The 17518-nt window shown below is 39.3% G+C and overlaps 1 protein-coding gene, 1 long non-coding RNA gene and 2 other non-coding genes across 6 annotated transcripts in view; all 4 read left to right on the top strand.

Moving 5' to 3' along the window:
- micu3a (mitochondrial calcium uptake 3a) overlaps positions 1-6133 on the top strand; it is a 32992-nt gene extending 26859 nt beyond the window's left edge. For 2 of the 3 annotated variants that reach the window (XM_078281759.1, XM_071899165.2), the window contains 3 exons: positions 3032-3140; positions 3228-3385; positions 6027-6133. In XM_078281759.1, coding sequence (XP_078137885.1) covers positions 3032-3140; positions 3228-3385; positions 6027-6125 — 366 coding nt within the window. In that variant the 3' untranslated portion in view covers positions 6126-6133. Of the gene's footprint in view, positions 1-3031; positions 3141-3227; positions 3386-4977; positions 5047-6026 lie in introns of those variants that run through there. The other variant, XM_071899164.2, reaches the window with a different exon arrangement.
- On the top strand, positions 478-550 carry trnak-uuu (transfer RNA lysine (anticodon UUU)). The gene has a single exon. It is a non-coding gene; the product is annotated as a tRNA-Lys (tRNA).
- A 1528-nt stretch (positions 6134-7661) lies between the features above and the next one.
- On the top strand, positions 7662-16501 carry LOC144538520 (uncharacterized). The gene is made up of 4 exons (XR_013504311.1): positions 7662-7776; positions 14880-14987; positions 15680-15750; positions 16357-16501. It is a non-coding gene; the product is annotated as an uncharacterized LOC144538520 (long non-coding RNA).
- Positions 9203-9418, top strand: LOC139911614 (small nucleolar RNA U3). Its single transcript, XR_011784628.1, has one exon. It is a non-coding gene; the product is annotated as a small nucleolar RNA U3 (small nucleolar RNA).
- Positions 16502-17518: the final 1017 nt, after the last annotated feature.

The following is a 17518-nucleotide window of genomic DNA, read 5'->3' as shown; positions in this document are numbered from 1 at the left end:
CTAATTAGGTAGCACCAATCAAAAAAAAATTTTTAAATGACCATCGACACCAACAATGGACACAACCGTTCTCCAAGTATCGTTTTTGAGATGTTTATTCCTGTAGTCTTTCAAATAAAAGTTGTTGTACTGGGAATCTTCGAATGGCTGGTCTCCTTCTGGTGAATTGTTAATTGTTTTGTTTGTAGTGTGAACGCACCAACTCCACCACCTGTCCACCTCCCTCTCCGTCCCTCTGAGCAAACCTTTCTGACAATACCACAGAGTCAGGTAATAGCTTTTTGTCTGTATTTTAAGTTAGGGCAAGGTGTAATATGTCCAGAGCGGTTAAGCTAAAAGGTTTAGGGTTGGGGTGGTATTCAACCTTATTGGGGAAATCTATAACAAGTTGTAGCTCGTCATAGTTTGATAGGTCAAGACAGAGTAGTGGTACAGACAATGTCATGCAGAAGACCCAGGTTCAATCTGCTTTCTAGAGCCTGGGTAGCTCAGTCGGTAGAGCATCAGACTTTTAATCTGAGGGTCCAGGGTTCAAGTCCCTGTTCAGGCGATGCTCCTTTACCTAATTTCATGAAACTTTAATGATCCCTGTGGGTAAATTGGCCTGTCGCAGCAGCAAATACTAATAGCATACGGTAAAGCAAAATAGAGTGTAAATATGAAAATAGCAAAAGAGGCTCACTACAACATGTTATGCAGAAAACTATGAAAAGTTAAGGATTATAAAAAAATTGAATATAAAGAAAATCAACATGAAATTGCCACGTATATAGGATGTGCAAAAATGTGGTTGTATTCACATTAAGGCCTATACAGTATATTCAAATAACAGCTGCAGATAACATGTACTATCTATATGCATTATCTTTGCAGTTTGGCTGTTTGGCCAGAGAGTAACAACACCTTTCCTGCTCCCTTATCCCTCATTTAATTTCTCCTTCCTCCTCTCCTATGGGTGCTCCAACCCCCCCACCCCCCGAGCCATCTAGAGTGTCCATGATTTCCCACCGCTGTCTCTGCCCCAGGCTGTTGTGGCTCTCCACAGCTCAACGCTCCACTGAGCCTGTTTCACCTGACACACACACACACACACACACACACACACACACACAGACACACGCTTGACTACACCAACTCCTTAACTGTGAATTTGTTAAATGTGACACTTCCACCTAACACTTCATTGTTAAGTACTGCCTGACTACACTGACTGACTTTATTCTTACTGGGTGTCTCTCTCTCTCTCTCTCTCTCTCTCTCTCTCTCTCACACACACACACACACACACACACACACACACACACACACTCACATGCACACCCCATTGTCTCTAAGTGTGAACCTTTCTGAGTGACAAGCTGTTGACAGCAACAGGTTGTTTTCAATGGCCATTGCTGAAATTGACACAGCTTGACATGCGTAACTAATGGGCACACTATAGAAATAATGGTCCAAAACTGATTTTACAATTATGACAAACAGTTTTTACTATACTTTTGCTTGTTGTAGCCCCTCTATGCTATCCACCCTGACTTTGTCCCACTTGTTAATGCATGATAAGTCACTCCAGCGCAGCACTTTTCTCGCTCAGATCGCAGATCAATGTGCATTTTTAATGCGTGTACCTCAATGGATTGTTCTAGACATGGTTCAGCTAGCGAACATAGACTTTAACGACCACTTAGGTATGACCTCTAAAACTTTCTGCTGTCTGATTTATTCACATATGAGCATCACACTCATGCATGTTTTCCTTACCTCTTCACATCTGTCTTTTACATGTTTGAGACCCTGGTGGTTGCTTTTACACACTTGGATTAGTCCTGAAGTCTGACTGTTAAGGTTCTTACAATGATATCTCTGTCAGTTTGGGAATGGAGTTCAGCCACGATGGGGAAAAAAGACTAAACACATCCCCCATATCTGTTAAAGATTCAAAGTAAAGCATGTTGAGAATTTTTCTTACTCAACGTAAAACTGTTCATATTGTGATACACTCAAATGTCACTAATTCTAAACATTTAACACAAACTTTTCTTCTAGGTGAAACACTAGTGTGCAGGCTGCTTTCATTTAATCCAGTCTGAGAGAGCAGTCCATGAGCAGTGGGCTTCTCCGTGTTGACCTGTGGTCCTTATGCAAACCCCATTCTGTGTCTGTCCCTCCCTTTTTTCCTTTCCACGCTGTGCAAGAAGCAGGAGGTTGGTCTCTGCCTCATACAATACATCCAACCTGTAGTTACAGGCCGGACTGCTATCCTTTATTTCTGCATTGATTTGTGTATCTTCGCTTGCATTTATTAGTGTAATGCTGCATACATACAGTATATTTCCCTATCGGTTTTTATTTATGGATGTTTTTCATATTTACTTCTTTTATATCTAGGTCTGACCTTCATTTACCACACAGAGCACGTGGCAGTGTTGCACAAATGTTTGCTTACATGCCATTTAACATAGTTTTTTTCCTTGAAAGCATAATGTACATATATAGACAGAATCATCTTCAGTTCTGGAACCATTGTCACATCTACAAGGAACAATCATCTGCTGTCCAAACAACAAATGGCTTCAACATTATCACTGTATGCAACTACTTTGGGGTTATGAAGCACTGCAAGAAGGCTGCTGCTTACAAATATAACATCACGCACACACAGTTCTGCCATTAATGACTTATTATGTCATTAATTGGGCCATTTCATGGAGTCTCTCCTTTACTGATGGACAATTCTTGAGTCTTGGCCAGTTGTTTTTCAGTTGGTATGCCAATCGGTTGCTTCATAATGGTTCCAATCGGTTGCTTACTTAGCTGATGCGCTTCAAGAAACCTTGTATGCACTTCTTTCAAAGTCACTTTGGATAAGAGCCTGCGTTGAAACGCCCATCGCACTGGTTTTCAAGCTTTGTGTTTTTTTTCTGGAGTGCAAAATTTTCACCAATAACCTTCCCATGACTCATCTTCAGGACCCGAGCCAGACCGGGTCATGTCCGTCTGATCTGCTGAGTTGTGGTTTCTCCTGGTGTTTCAGGGAATCACCTTCGACGAGTTCAGGTCCTTCTTCCAGTTTCTCAACAACCTAGAGGACTTTGCGATCGCCATGCAGATGTACAACTTCGCCGCACGCTCCATCGGACAAGGTAGGAAGGGAGGCTCTATCTATCTCTATCTGTGCGTGTGTGTGTGTCCATTGTTCCATGAGGACCTCTGTATCTTTCTTCTACCAGATGAGTTTGCGCGGGCGGTGTACGTGGCCACTGGGCTGAAACTGACGCGGCACCTGGTCAACACTATCTTCAAGATCTTTGACGTGGATCACGACGACCAGCTCTCCTACAAGGAGTTCATCGGCATCATGAAGGACCGCCTGCACAGGGGAGCCAGGGTGAGGGACTGTGTGTGTGTGTGTACTGTCTCATCTGGTATACATTCTCCAGGTAGACGATGATGTTTTCCACATTGGTGAAGTGCAGGAGGACCTTGGCAAAGTCTGGTCTCAAAATAAACAGCAGATGGCGCTCACAACACAGTAGCAAGTGCTGTCAGTTCCCCAATACACAGCTTACAGTTGACAATAATGTTCTTTGTTAACTGTATAATAAAATAATAATGCGAGTTTGAGAAAGTAATTAATAACTGATTACATTGAAAAACTAACGTGTGAAGCTACTCGTTACCACAAAAACACTGCTGTTAGTACTATTACTAATATATGTACTGCATTATAATACTGTTGTGTTGTATATATAATGCTAAGCCATTCAAATATTTTCCCGTGATCCGCTGAGCTTTTGTGTTTCGACGGAAAAAAAGGTGAATTGATTGTAAAAGGATTTAAAAAACAAACAAAATGTAATTTCCCATCTGGCACCGCAGAAGAATTCGAGAAATCACAGGAAATGAAAAATGTTCTACAGGGGGGCAGACAAAGTGGAAACACCACATGAAAAAGGACTTTAACTTTGAAGTAACCAAGTAGCAGTATGTGCCAGCTGTGAAAGAGGACAGTCACCACTTTTATATGTGAGTTTTCAAAGCAACATGAGGCGACTCACGCTGATTGAAAAAGGCAAAATTGCGTTGGTGTCCAAATTGCAGATGCAATTGTCACAAAAACTGCAAAAATATTTTATATCGCAATGGGAACAGTCTGGAAAGTCATGACAATATGTGCCAAAATATGTACAAACTCCATCAGCACAGAGAATACCGCATAGAATAAGGTTCATGAAATAAATTATAAGCTGTTCTGGGTTGGGAAGACATTCTAAATGGTGCAATGTTGTGCATAGCAATGTAATTAAGAGCACATTAGCAGATATTTAGAGTCCAGAGACTGTAGCTGTTTTCAGGCGGTTGAGTCTTAGTGGAGTTTGTTGAGTCGGGTGGCAGCTCTTGGGAAGAAGCTGTTGAAGCGGCAACTGATGAAAAACTCAAACTGAACTCCAAATCACCTTCTTCACCCTTGTGTATTTCCAAGGTGTGATACTGCCATCTAGTGGTTTATCATGATACAACACTACAGCTCATAGTTCTATTTTTAGTCCTAAGGTAATGAAGAATTTCTAGGCATACTTGAGATGTCCAGTATATCACAGCCAGGTAGGGTCGATACCACTAACAGGGAAACTCCTACTGTGGATGCAGATGCTTGAGCTTCTGGCTTACCTTCAACACAGAACGCTGAGTGTCTGGCTTGGCCTCACAGTCTTGGCTTATTAACACTGTGTTCTCTTCTCATGCTATCTCTCTTTCCTTCCCTCCCTCTGTCTTTGCCTCATCTGTATCCCTCCATCCCCTCCCTTCCTCCCTCCAATTCATCTCGTCCTCTCCCACCCCTGTTTTTCTCCTCTCTGCCTAACTCTCTCTTCCTCTGCCTTTCCTGCTTCCTAACTCCCCTTCTTGTCTTCCTTTCTCCCTCCCTCTCTCCTTTTTCCACCCTCCATCTGTCTATCCTGCGGTCTGCTGGCCTCTCAGGGCTACAAAGCTGTGGAGCGCTCCGTCCCTTTTAAGTCCTGTCTGAAGAGGGAGCTGGCAAGCAGATAAGTACCACCAGCAACCACAACAATACACCTCACCTTTCCTCTGTGACCTTTGATCTGCCCTTTGACCTGCAGCATAATGACTTTTATCGATACTAACTTGGCCAAATTAAGTTACCTATAATCCTCACCTTCAAATGTGACCTATATCCTTTAACCTCTAGTAGGGAAGTACAACAACCCCACCTCACATGTACTCCCATATAAAGTAAGCACAAACCTCAGGCTATATTTTGCATATCTCAGCCCCCCCACTGCCTTTCAAAAAGGTCCAAATGCAATTTGGTTTCACATTTGAAACATATGGTGCCTTGAGTTGAGCCTTGGTCTTTAGTTTGAGTGGATTTTATTACAATCACTCATACAGTCACAATGAAATGAAAAATTACTTTTTCACCTTCTCCATTTCATATTATACATCTATTCAACAATAAATGCCAAAATAATTTAGACATTTTTTATGTTCTCATGAAAAATGTCATGTTTTATCAAAATACCATAACTTTTACTTACTGAAAATCAGTGTAATTTCAGTCTTCATGGCATACCAGTGGGCATAATGCCATCACAGATTTTTGAACAACCCCCTTCTCCGCTGCTCCCATCACATGAAACCTGCAACCTCACAACTTTCAAAGTGACAGAATGTCAACATGGCACAGCGGTGAAAACCATGTTTCTTTTTCCTAAGACACCATGGTTGAGACCCAGTGGCTGGAATTTATTCATTGGGGAATACAGAATTTGAAGCACAAGATGATCCACAAAACATTTTGGAGCTTTTGAATACTCTTGAACAGTCCGTCCCGCCCCAACATCCTGTTTCATCCAGAAATAGGCCAAATTATGAAAGAAACACTGTTTCCTTGTGACTGTAATGATTTAGCTTCAGTGTAGCTGTAGTATAAATGACAATTGAATTCAAACAAATGGACTTGCGGTTCCCAGTGTGACGGTGCTTCCTCTTTGCTCCGTGTTTACCAGGTGAAGGGGCGACACCACGCCTCCTTCTCCAGCTGCGTTCGCTCCGGGGCCAGGAGACAAGTCCGCCAGCTCTGGAGGAGGTTCAAGGAGAAGGCCTGAAGGAGGAGGAGGGGAGGAGAGGAGAGGAGAGGAGAGGAGATGCTGTGGTGACTGTGGAGGTGGTGAGGAACAAGGAGGAGGAGAGGAGGAGGACAAATGACAAATTAAGTCTGATGAATGGATGAACTGGATTGACCTTTGACTAGTAGTAGTCATCAACCCGGCAGTGTGTTTTTAAGGCCGACTGCAGCTACAGGCATGGCCATGCAGCTGACTGATGTTCTCTCTATGCCGGCAATCAGCAACATCATCCCTTCTTTGCTTCCAGTTTTACCAGTCATCTTATTCTGCTGACATTCCTCCCAAGTATGACTTACAGTGCACTCAAATAGAATAGAATAGAATAGAATAGAACTTTATTGTCCAACCAAGGATTGGAAATTGTCTGCCTGCTTAACTACAAACTATACAAATCCAAAGAGCACAACAACAATAGTGATATAAATAAATCTATTAGATAAATAATAATTTATTTAAAATGAATAACAGTAAATGTTTCTATTCATTTGGGCATTGGACATTCTTTATTAGATTCTAGAATGTGGGAGATATATGAAGGTGTTTTTTTAAGATGTGTTGTCCTCACATCAGTTTAATCATCTCAGTCATTTATTTTGTTTAAATGCTGATTGGTCTAGTGATCGGTGTAGTTTTGTAAAGATGTCAGGTCACGGCAACTTAAAGCTGCTTATTTTGCACCAGCAGAATATATAGTCACTATTACTCCAGTTAGGAATGCTGTATCATCCTAATATTACCGCAACGGTTGGGATGTTTGATTTGCAACTGAGAGGGGAGAAAGAGAGAGAGGGAGATGTACATTTTATTTGTAATTTCTGTATTTTATATGTCACTGACTCCTTAATGTCTTGCCCTGTTTTGTGTTGAGAATGTTAGTTGCATGTATGACATAGGTGTCTGAAATCCACATAGGTGCCTTCTGTCCCTTCCCTTTCTCATCAGTAAAATGTCATAGCAACCAAACTGTTTATTTAATGCATTTTAGCACTGTAGCTTTAAGCAACTAGAAATGCACAAAAAATATATTAAATTATATGTATGATATGTAATTCATATTTTAATCTTCACTATTGGAATATAAGACATTGTGTGTGTTATATGCTGCCCAAAAACTGGCTTAAGCTTATATTGATAGAATGTTCATTTAATGGACATAAACATCTTGCAATATTTATTTTGTAATTTTTTGGAGTAGACCTGGTAAATGAAATGTTTCATGCATGAATAAAGTATTTTGGGAAGATGTGTGAAATTCGTGGTCAATGAGCATGCGCATTCGGCTCAGTTACGTCGCCACTTTTAATTGAAGAAGATGGAGCAACACCTGATACATTTTTAATTGGTTGTCGCCTTAAAATTGCAAAGTTTTCAGCAAAAAGTGTCAAGTCAACCTTGTACTGCTGTCCAACGGAGCACTACACTGGTAAGTTGGCTATAATGCTGGAGCTTGAATGCTAGCAAGAAAAAGTTAGGAGCGGCTAGCATCATGTACTGCGGGTGTAAATGAATGCGTCGATTAGGACAGCTAGCATCAGGCTATCCATTAATCGGACACGTCCCCGTCGGACCTGTTTCTTTCCTTTTCCCCGCAAAATGGGCACCACGACTCTCCACATACAGTGACTCCACGGTATGTAAACAAATTTAGCAATACATGCCATTTTTTCAGAACTCACACATTCCCTTACCCCAGCTTGTTGAAAGAGAAAAGCTGTGTCCGATAATGGAACAATTGGAGGTTCTATTGGCAATGGAACGAAAAATGCACAGAGGTAACATAAAAGAACAATAAACACATTTTAGAAGTATTTTGACCTTGTTAGTCGGTGGTTTGTTTGCTGTTATAATGACAAAATCAATGGCATATTTTTGGGGGGAATGCAAAAATTTCGTCAATTAGGCTATCTAGAAATATTGCGGCGATATATGGACTCACTCCGTTACCATTTTATGAAAGTGTTGTGCGTTTATAACGTTAGTTAGCTTACATTTGATAGCCATTGTTCCTGTGCTTATAACTAGAGTTTCCAGCACTACAGTAGAGTTTCCAGCATTACCGAGTTAGGCTGGTATGTCATGACCTGTTACAGGCCATTCTTTAAAATCATCAACCCATTTTCGGGTATGGCAAATATCTTTATCACATTTTGTTTGGTATTTTATAAAGCTTTGTGAATGGTTTGGCTTCTCATATATGAAATCAACGAAATGCTGCCATCGCGTGCTGAACAATGCCAACTGCGATTAAAATAGCTGACACAGCATTTAACATTACTAGGACTTTGAATATGGTTGACGCGTGTCATCTCGGCGAAGTTCGTTGTGTTTGTTGCTAATGATTTATATCTGATATGTTACTGTTAGAATGTTGTTATTTTCAGCCTTCGAATCCATATCTTCAGTCTTAGCGGCCGCTTGGCGGCTTGCTCGGGGGGAACTATATGGCTTTGCCAGCTGTCAGTCAGGAATAATTAGTCCGACGCACCGGTGGTCCGTTTCAGCACATAAATTATTCCGTGTAAATGTTTTGTTTCTTTTTACCCCATCAATTCATCGTATTCACACATTTATTAAAGTCCAAATATTATATTCCAAATTAAAATTTCCGCTCGTGCTGTTATTCAAACAGGTTTTGATCCTAAAACGCATATCATAATGACGCCCGTGATTCTGTTCGCAAGGAATTGTGGGAACTACAAAATTAGGACATAAAACGTTAAATTAATTAGTTTAGGTGTAGTCTATGGCATATTCTAGCGCAGGGAAGTAATCCGCATCGAAAACTGCATTAAATGGTCCAAACGGGTATTAGATGCTATTTATTCAATTTCTTATTTTAAATCGATACTCATCAGTTTCTCCATTTAAATTAAAATATTCAAGGCTTGGTATTTATGTAATCGAGTTCATATAGTATGATAATTACTGTAGGTTGTTTATAGTTCATATTTGTCTCAAATTCGGCGGGTTGCTGCTGGTGTGTAACGGCGGAGAGAAACCCCGAGTGAAAATGACTTGCTTGTGAATGGGGTCCCGCTGTCGCCCGTTGTGAAGTTAAGACTATACTTTCAGGGATCATTTCTATAGTTTCTGACTTGAGAAATGTGTTTCTAAAGTGTTTGGTCTCGCTAACCACGATGATGAGTCGTGATATTCTCTTCTGAGCGTGAAGCGGGCAGTGAATAATGATTCAGTTCATAGGTTCACTGTTATTGATGACCGTTCTTTGCTTCCTAGTGGAGCATTGAGGAAGAGGATATGATCAGAGTGGTTACCGAATGATGTTAAAAAAAAGCAAATGGGTCTGAGTTGATGTATTTGTGTCATTGAGCGTCAACAGCAGTGTTCATGTCACTATATGTAATGTACGGTATGTAGTAGTTGTAGTTTGATGCGGTGACGTGTCCCTGCTACTCTTCTGATGACACAAATTTGTCCTAATTTCCACTCGCTCCCCAAAGAGTTAACTCACGCGCGTTCCAACCACAGACTGTTTAAAAAATAAAAAAAATAAAAAAAATAAAAAGGATTCAAACTTGCCCAGGAACATTTCTATTGGTCATTGACCACTTTGCTCCCGCCTCCCTTTCATACGCTTATGTGATTGGCTGAGTGGCTTGGCAGTCTGAAGTTAGCCGCTGCAGGAGAGGGAGGCTGTAGACAGACAGCACCGCGTCATGGAAGCTATCAGATAAAATACGATGGTCATGCAGGGTTCATTGAAAAGTTAGTGATGTGTAAGAAGAGCCAAGCCTCCTCTAGCTGTCTGACTTCTACAGAAGTAGGAACTGTAGTAGCCCTGCTTGACAGGAATAGCACAAGCTGAACTACAAGTTATTTTACCAGTCAAGCTAAATCAAGTTGTGACCGTGATTGTGTTATGTATGGTGAATTTGTTCCAAGACTGGCATCATATGGCGGCTAATATTTGCTACTGGGCCAAACAAGAAGAGCAGGAGCTGTTTTACGAGGTTGCTAAACAGTCTTGCTTGTGTTTCAGCGACGCTCATTCTAACTGACTGATTCAAACAAGTTTGGGCTGATCCGCAGTCAGTGATGGTATCCTGCAGATCACCTGATGTGCCTACCCGCTAATGTTTACAACAAAACCAAATAAAAATGGCCAGATGTTGTGGATTTTCATGTAGGAGAGAGAGACAGAGACATTTTCGGCGACATTCAGAGAGATTTAGTTGATTTGGAGAAATGGAGCAAGAAAGAGACCAAGATCACAAACAACAGATTATTTTCTTCAATAAAAGATTACTGGTAACACTCCCTCCCTCATCTAGCCCCAGTCAAGCACTCCCCATAACAGAATTTCCTATTCCATACACTACTTTCATACACAAATTATTATTTCATACACAAATGAAGTTTACAGTATTTCATACACAAATTATTATTTCATACACAAATGAAGTTTACAGTATTTCATACACAAATTATTATTTCATACACAAATGAAGTTTACAGTATTTCATACACAAATTAAGGTATAAGAATATAAATGTCCTCATATATGTCTATAAAGTCTACAAATATAAATATTGTATATGAGCTATACCAGTGGTTCCCAAACTTTTTCTGTCAGGCCCCCCTTTGATGATATAGGAACATTTTCAGCCCCCCACCCCCCTGGCATCGGTTCCACTTGATTTCATTTTTTATTTTATTTTAATTTCTTAGGTGCAACCATACACTGTAGTATCTTTATAACTTGTTTCCAATTGATTTATTATTTATTCTAATTTTATTTTATATTGTGTGTGTGTGTATGTGTGGTTTGGGAACCTCTGAGCTATACTATTGTCATACATGCTTCACACTATTGTCATACATACTTCACACAAATATCATGAAAATTATTAAAATGCAACCATATGAAGGCCTCCATATTGTACATCATGTCAGGTCTGTATATTTCAGCATATTTTACAGTACTCTTAAATTAAAATATAACTAAGTAACTTCCAAACCGTCGAATCATTGTTGGCAGGGCCACTGCGTATCTTGCCCGGGACAAAATGATCCCATACGGCCCTGACCCTCCTCCATCATCAACCTAGAGGATCAATTACGTCGTCAAAATAAAAAATACCCCGGAATACTACAGGGTCGCAAGGTGTAGACCAGACCAAACCATTTTTTTACGTAATAGGTGAAAGTAGAATTGTTTTCCCTCCGTCTGTCAAGGAAAATTGGAAACTAAAAAAATATTTAGCTTTTATGTGACTCATAAATACCATCTAAAGTTCTCACAAATATATATTTTTGACAAAATATTCCGGACTGGGACAGCTGACCCGGTTGTCCCCCATCCCCCTGACGGCGGGCCTGATTGTAGGTGTTGTGAATCATTTTCCTAAGCAATTGGTTCAAGACTATAGTTTAAGGGATTGTTTCTATAGTTTGTGACATAATTTTGTAGAACCAGTGGAGGCCTTGTGTAAACTGTGACATGTACATACATGGGGGAAAAAAACATTGAAATTCAACTTTTTCTAAGTAAAATATTACCACTCGTGATAGAACTTTTTTAGTTGTTCAAATATAACACTATGCCAACAAAAGCACAGCAAACAGTAGGCCGACAGCTAGAAGAGTCACCCAGGGAGCAGCAGTGCTCGGTGGACCTGCCGACGATGTTAGGACAGGATCAGCATCTGTGAAACATGACACCAGGAAAAAACAACTTTGAGATCAGGAGGGGGAATGGACTCATTTGCTCTATTCTTCTAAATAAGAATAGAGCAGAGGATTATATGAACATCCTCAACCAATAATTACAACACTCAGACATATTAACGTAGAAAAAAGTGGAACCACATAAAAAAAGTATGGGTTCAAGCATTAACAGGTTATGCAAAATAGTGGCAGTAGTATGTATGCAGCGTGAACTGTTCCTTTGAGAATTCAAGTCTCTTACTACTCACCCAAGACCGTTAGATTAAAGCGGTGAGTTGATCCGGCTCCATTGATGATCTGTCCGAGGTAAAGTCCGGCGTCGTCGATGTTGAGGTTCTTGATGGTGAGAGATCCGCTCCCTCTGTCCAGCTGGAGTCTTCCTCTGAACCTCTCAATGTAGATTGGCTTCATCTTGCCCTCGTTATAGTTGACTAGGACAGATTTGTCTGAGTCATCTGACCAGAGGACCTGATAGTCGCCTTGCAGGCCGCTAACTCCGGTCTGGAGAGTGATGCCCTCTCCAACTTTCCCCGACACATTCTGGATTTTACCCTGTCCCTCCGACAGCACAGCTGTAACTGCAAAAATAAAAAAATATACATTTGAATCGGATGCATGAAATAAACAACATGCATGATGAAATTATATCAAATAGGCCTATATGCCTGTAGCGATAAAGAGACAGAGTGAGAGAGAGAGAGAGAGTATCAGACTATCCAAGTTAAGTGTGACCAACAAAATAAGGTTTAAATTCTGGTCCATACCTGTTAGCAATGCTAGAATATAAACTTAATTTTGGTGTGACAAATCAACTTAGCATCTTATAGCTTCACAAAGTCAGAGCCCCATTCATTGTCTATCGACCAGCTCCTAATGTTACATCCCAGTGACATCACCAATTCAATTCTCTCTGATTTCTAGCTTTAGGAACATGTGAATTCTTAAAATGGGTGGCATTTCCCTTTAAGTGACAAGAACCTAGACACCAAAATCATCCATGTGTCACCAGTAGATCATTGTCACTGAGATAACTGGTTAAGTAATCCAGTTTCTGAACTTGCCATTCAGTTCTTAGAGTTTCTCCCTCAGTCATTTCTCATGTTAGTCCTGTTGTCCGTTCACATTGCACAGTGCAGCCTAAATGTCTTTGCAGCAGTTGTTTTGACTAGTTAGTTATTGCATTGCTATCCCTTGTATACTGTCAGATATTATCTTGGTAACATTCCTTTCATGCACCTGGCTCCAGACCAACTGACACTGCAGCCTAACCAACCCAACCCTCCGTAAACCACAACTCACCATGAAAGCATATGCAGACTCCCATCAGTTGCCTTTTCTAATCACCACAAAGATTTGTGTGTGTTTAAATAAAGAATAAAAGTAAAGTCCACGCACTGAAAACTCCTGCCAAGGTGGATAAATGTATTAACACCTCGACAGACGCTGTTAATTGAGTTTGGAGACTCTACTTTTGTTCCATGTTTTGCTGGTTAATATTGAGATGTGTGTGATTTTACTCTGCTCTAGGTAAAATAACCCTGGAGTGTAATGCAATACACAATCAGGGTGGCATGGCTGAGTTTTTTTTTTCTGGGAGGGAAAGGCACGACTCATCAGTCATATAGCGCACACGCACACATACACACACGCACACACACACACACACACATGGTGGCGGACGAGCCAAAATTGTTTGCTATTGCTTGTCTGAACGCAGCCATTACTACAACCCACTGACTCCCCTCATTAGCATATGCTTGAGGTAATGGAAATCGAATGTGCAGCAATAAATAAATGAATAAATAAAAATGTGAGCTACTTATTAGTTTATTGTTTTTTTTATTTATTAATTTACGCATTTCTGTAAATATTCCCACATTTATTTGACCATTTATTGATTCATTCATTTATTGATTTATTTATTCCTTTATGTTATTGCATTTATTTATCTATTTATTCATTCATTTATTGATTTATTTATTACTTTATTTGTTATTGCATGTATGAATTCATTCATTAATTAATTTGTTTATTCCTTTATTTGTTATAGCATTTATTCAGCCATTCATTGATTTCTTAAAATGACAGTTCTGGTCCTCCATACTCTTGCTCATTAGCATATGCCTGAGGAAATGGAAAAGGAAATTGAATGTCCCAAGAAATTAATGAATAAATAAAATATATGGTATCTATTCATTGATTGATTTATTTTTGAAAATATTTATTAATTTACACATTTCTATAAATATTCCCACATTTATTTTACCACTTATTAATTAATTCATTTATTGATTTATTTATTCCTTTATTTGTTATTACATTTATTTATTTATTCATGCAATTATTATTTCATTCATTTACTGATTTATTTATTGATTTATTTGTTATTGCATTTATTTATTTATTCATGCAATTATTATTTCATTCATTTATTGATTTATTTATTCCTTTATTTGTTAATGCATTTATTTATTCATGAAATTATTATTTCATTCATTCATTGATTTATTTATTCCTTTATTTGCTATTGCATTTATTTATTCATTAATTCATTGATTTCTTAAAATTACAGTTCTGGTAAGTTCTCAATCTATTGCATAGAACAATAATATCACTTCACTGCACACTTCATACAGACACTATGAAGCAGAGAGACAGCCATCATTCACAAAGCAGAGCACATCATCTACTATGTAAACCTACCTGAACTAATCTGATAACATAACTAATGTGAAGACTGGAACTTCTCTGCTCATTTTGTTCACTGAATTAACTGTTTGATACAAACTACCAGCCTCTCTTTGATCAAACAAACAATAAAGTTCAGTAAGTCATGAAGTACTCACTCAGGACAGCTGCCACCAGCCATTCCTCCATAGTGATCATCATACTGCAAAGATGCTGGCTAGAAAACAGTTACAGCACACAGCAGACAGGAAGCTGAAGTGCACACTAGTTCTTATAAATGATGATGGGGCGGGCCAGAGCCATATAGAGAGAGAGTTGCTTCATCTCCGTTCTCTCCAATGGACCCTTTTTTTACAGCAATGGCGGATCGCGGAGCCTCTCAGTAGTTCCCGGAAGTTAGCGGCTAATGCTAGCAGCGCAGTAGAGTTGCAGCGGAATGGACCGTTTGTGATGTACTTTGAAAGGGTAAGATGTTTAAAGAATCAGATTGTATATTATCAGCACATCTGAATCAAATTAACATGTGCATTAAAGCATGTTAGTGGATTATCCCCCTCTAAATTAGTAGATTCAGGGAACGTTAACAGATAACAGATTAGGCTAGGATACTGAATAAAGTTAGCGACACATAACGTTAACCACGAACAGCCTATTAATTATAAATTCCGTTCTCTTAATGCCATTTCATCCAACGTTGTGGAATTAGAGAAAAATACTTCTAAACGTGATTTTTTGCGGGGTGGGGGGAGTTAAATATTAGTTCAATATAACATTGGGGCATGTGTTTGTAGAGTGGTGGGTGGAGGTGGTGAAATGAGGATATCCATTTTGGAGTAAGAGCTAATAATAAAGTTAACGTTACACAATGATAAGGAAGAGAGCTATTTTTGTGATACATTGCTGTTGATATGGATTTAGAGTGCATATTTGAGACTTCAAAACGGTAAACAAAAACGAGTTGAGTGTTTTTAGGCTTTGTGATTCTGTTGACTATTACCTGTCTATATTATCTATTACCTGTCTGTATTATCTATTACCTGTCTATATTATCTATTACCTGTCTATATTATCTATTACCTGTCTATATTATCTATTACCTGTCTATATTATCTATTACCTGTCTATATTATCTATTACCTGTCTATATTATGTTGCAGCTCAGCTGATTTTGGATTGATGGCAAAGGGAGAGGGAAGTTGGAGGACCTGAGTGAGATTGAAAACACAAGGTAAGTTTAAAATAGGCCAGCAATTTTGAATCATACTAGGCTAAATGGGGAATCATACTAAATACTAAAAGTAGTATACTACAGTATTATATAAGTAATCATACTAAGCATGTATTCTATTACTGTATTATATAAGTAATCTTATCTTGTTAGTGTATATTAGTAAACTGGTCTGCCTCAAAATGTGCCTGCAGAGTGACTTGAGTTTACTTCCCACACACAACAACTCAGGTTTGTCTACCCACATACACATCCCATAGTGGTCGAATGCACAGTATTAGGGAACACTTTATACTTACTGGACATGTATACACTCGTTACATATATAAAAGACAACCAAGAACATGAGACAACTTTATACGAATTCATATCACATCAGTAACTGATGCCACTTGTCATACTTTGTTAAACATCAGCAGGAAAAGCTGTTGATGATCACAACTAATGAAGTTCCATAACTTACGTTGGGGAACAAAGACCACACCTCATCTCCCAAGGCAATTTCCCGTCCAAGCCTATATAGGTGTGTCTAACCCTTTCTCTGTCTTTCTCTCTCTCTCTCTCTCTCTCTCACTCTCTCTCTCTCTCCCTCTCTCTCTCTTTCAGCCCAAGAACCACAGGGGGATTCAATGGAGCCTGAAGACTCCCTGCAGTGAGACAGCACCCTCACCCTGCACCCTGAGTCTCAACTCCCTGGGTTTTGCAAGCCTTTCCCTGTTCCTTATTTTTAATAAACCAAACATTAAGCTTCCCAATGGTATGGTCTTTGTTTGTGAAAAAGTGCAAATGAAGTGTTTGAATATGATTACCTCACATATTTTTTTGTTGTTGTGATCTTGAGTGATAGTAAGATTGCTCCTGCCGACTTGAGCCAACCATTTTTTTCTCCCCTCCGTATCAGTGGGGAAACCGTACATTCGTACTGTTACTGTCAAAATGCGTTTTGATAACATTTCTAGCGAGAAATGTGCATTTTATTTTCTTCGTTCAGTGAATGTATATGATGTTTAGTTTGTTAGTTATTATGAAGATTCATTCAGGCTTTCTACCGTTGCTATGGTAGTTGCTATGCACGCTGCGATCGCTGAAACCACAGTTGTAGTTCTTCCGGTTTGCAAAGTGGTCGTAAAAAATAATATCTACTGAATATATCAAATATCTAGTACAGCCGAACTAGTAATTACACTGCATCTAGGTGATCTATGTTAAGAAAAAGTAAAGATGTTGGTTTATTTCAGATATTTTAGCCAAAACAGGAGTCGAACGCGGCAAGTCCGCGCGTGTGTGTGTGTGTGTGTCGACTCCTGTTTTGGCTAAAATATCTGAAATAAACCAACAAAGCATGCAAACCGGAAGAACTACAACTGTGGGCTGATTTGTATCAAGCTGCATGGCGCGGCTCTAGAGAATTGTAGTTTTGAAAAAATGAGCGTTTTTCCTAGAATTAGAAGTTGTAAATACTGAATTGAGAGCACACTGAGGAGTTTAAGGGATGGTAAACACATTTGTGTAATCAGATTTTAAATATCTAATTGTTAAATGGGTGAAAAATAATTTTAACCATATTTTACCCATATTTGACAGCGCCCCCAGTTGTTGACTATACTCACATGATAGCTGAGGTCCAGAGCTCTCTGTAACAGTTGGTCCCATCTGTAACCCCTTTTGTTGCTGAATTATAAGCCTTCAAACATACACCGAGGTCAAGGTTCAAAGGTCAGTATTTCAAAGCAGGAGTCATGTAGAATCTTCATACTGACATATGTTA

This window comes from Centroberyx gerrardi, chromosome 3 (genome assembly GCF_048128805.1).
Source record: "Centroberyx gerrardi isolate f3 chromosome 3, fCenGer3.hap1.cur.20231027, whole genome shotgun sequence".
Taxonomy (NCBI): domain Eukaryota; kingdom Metazoa; phylum Chordata; class Actinopteri; order Beryciformes; family Berycidae; genus Centroberyx; species Centroberyx gerrardi.
Note: the sequence above shows the minus strand (reverse complement) of the source record. Positions and strands in the feature narration are given on the sequence as shown.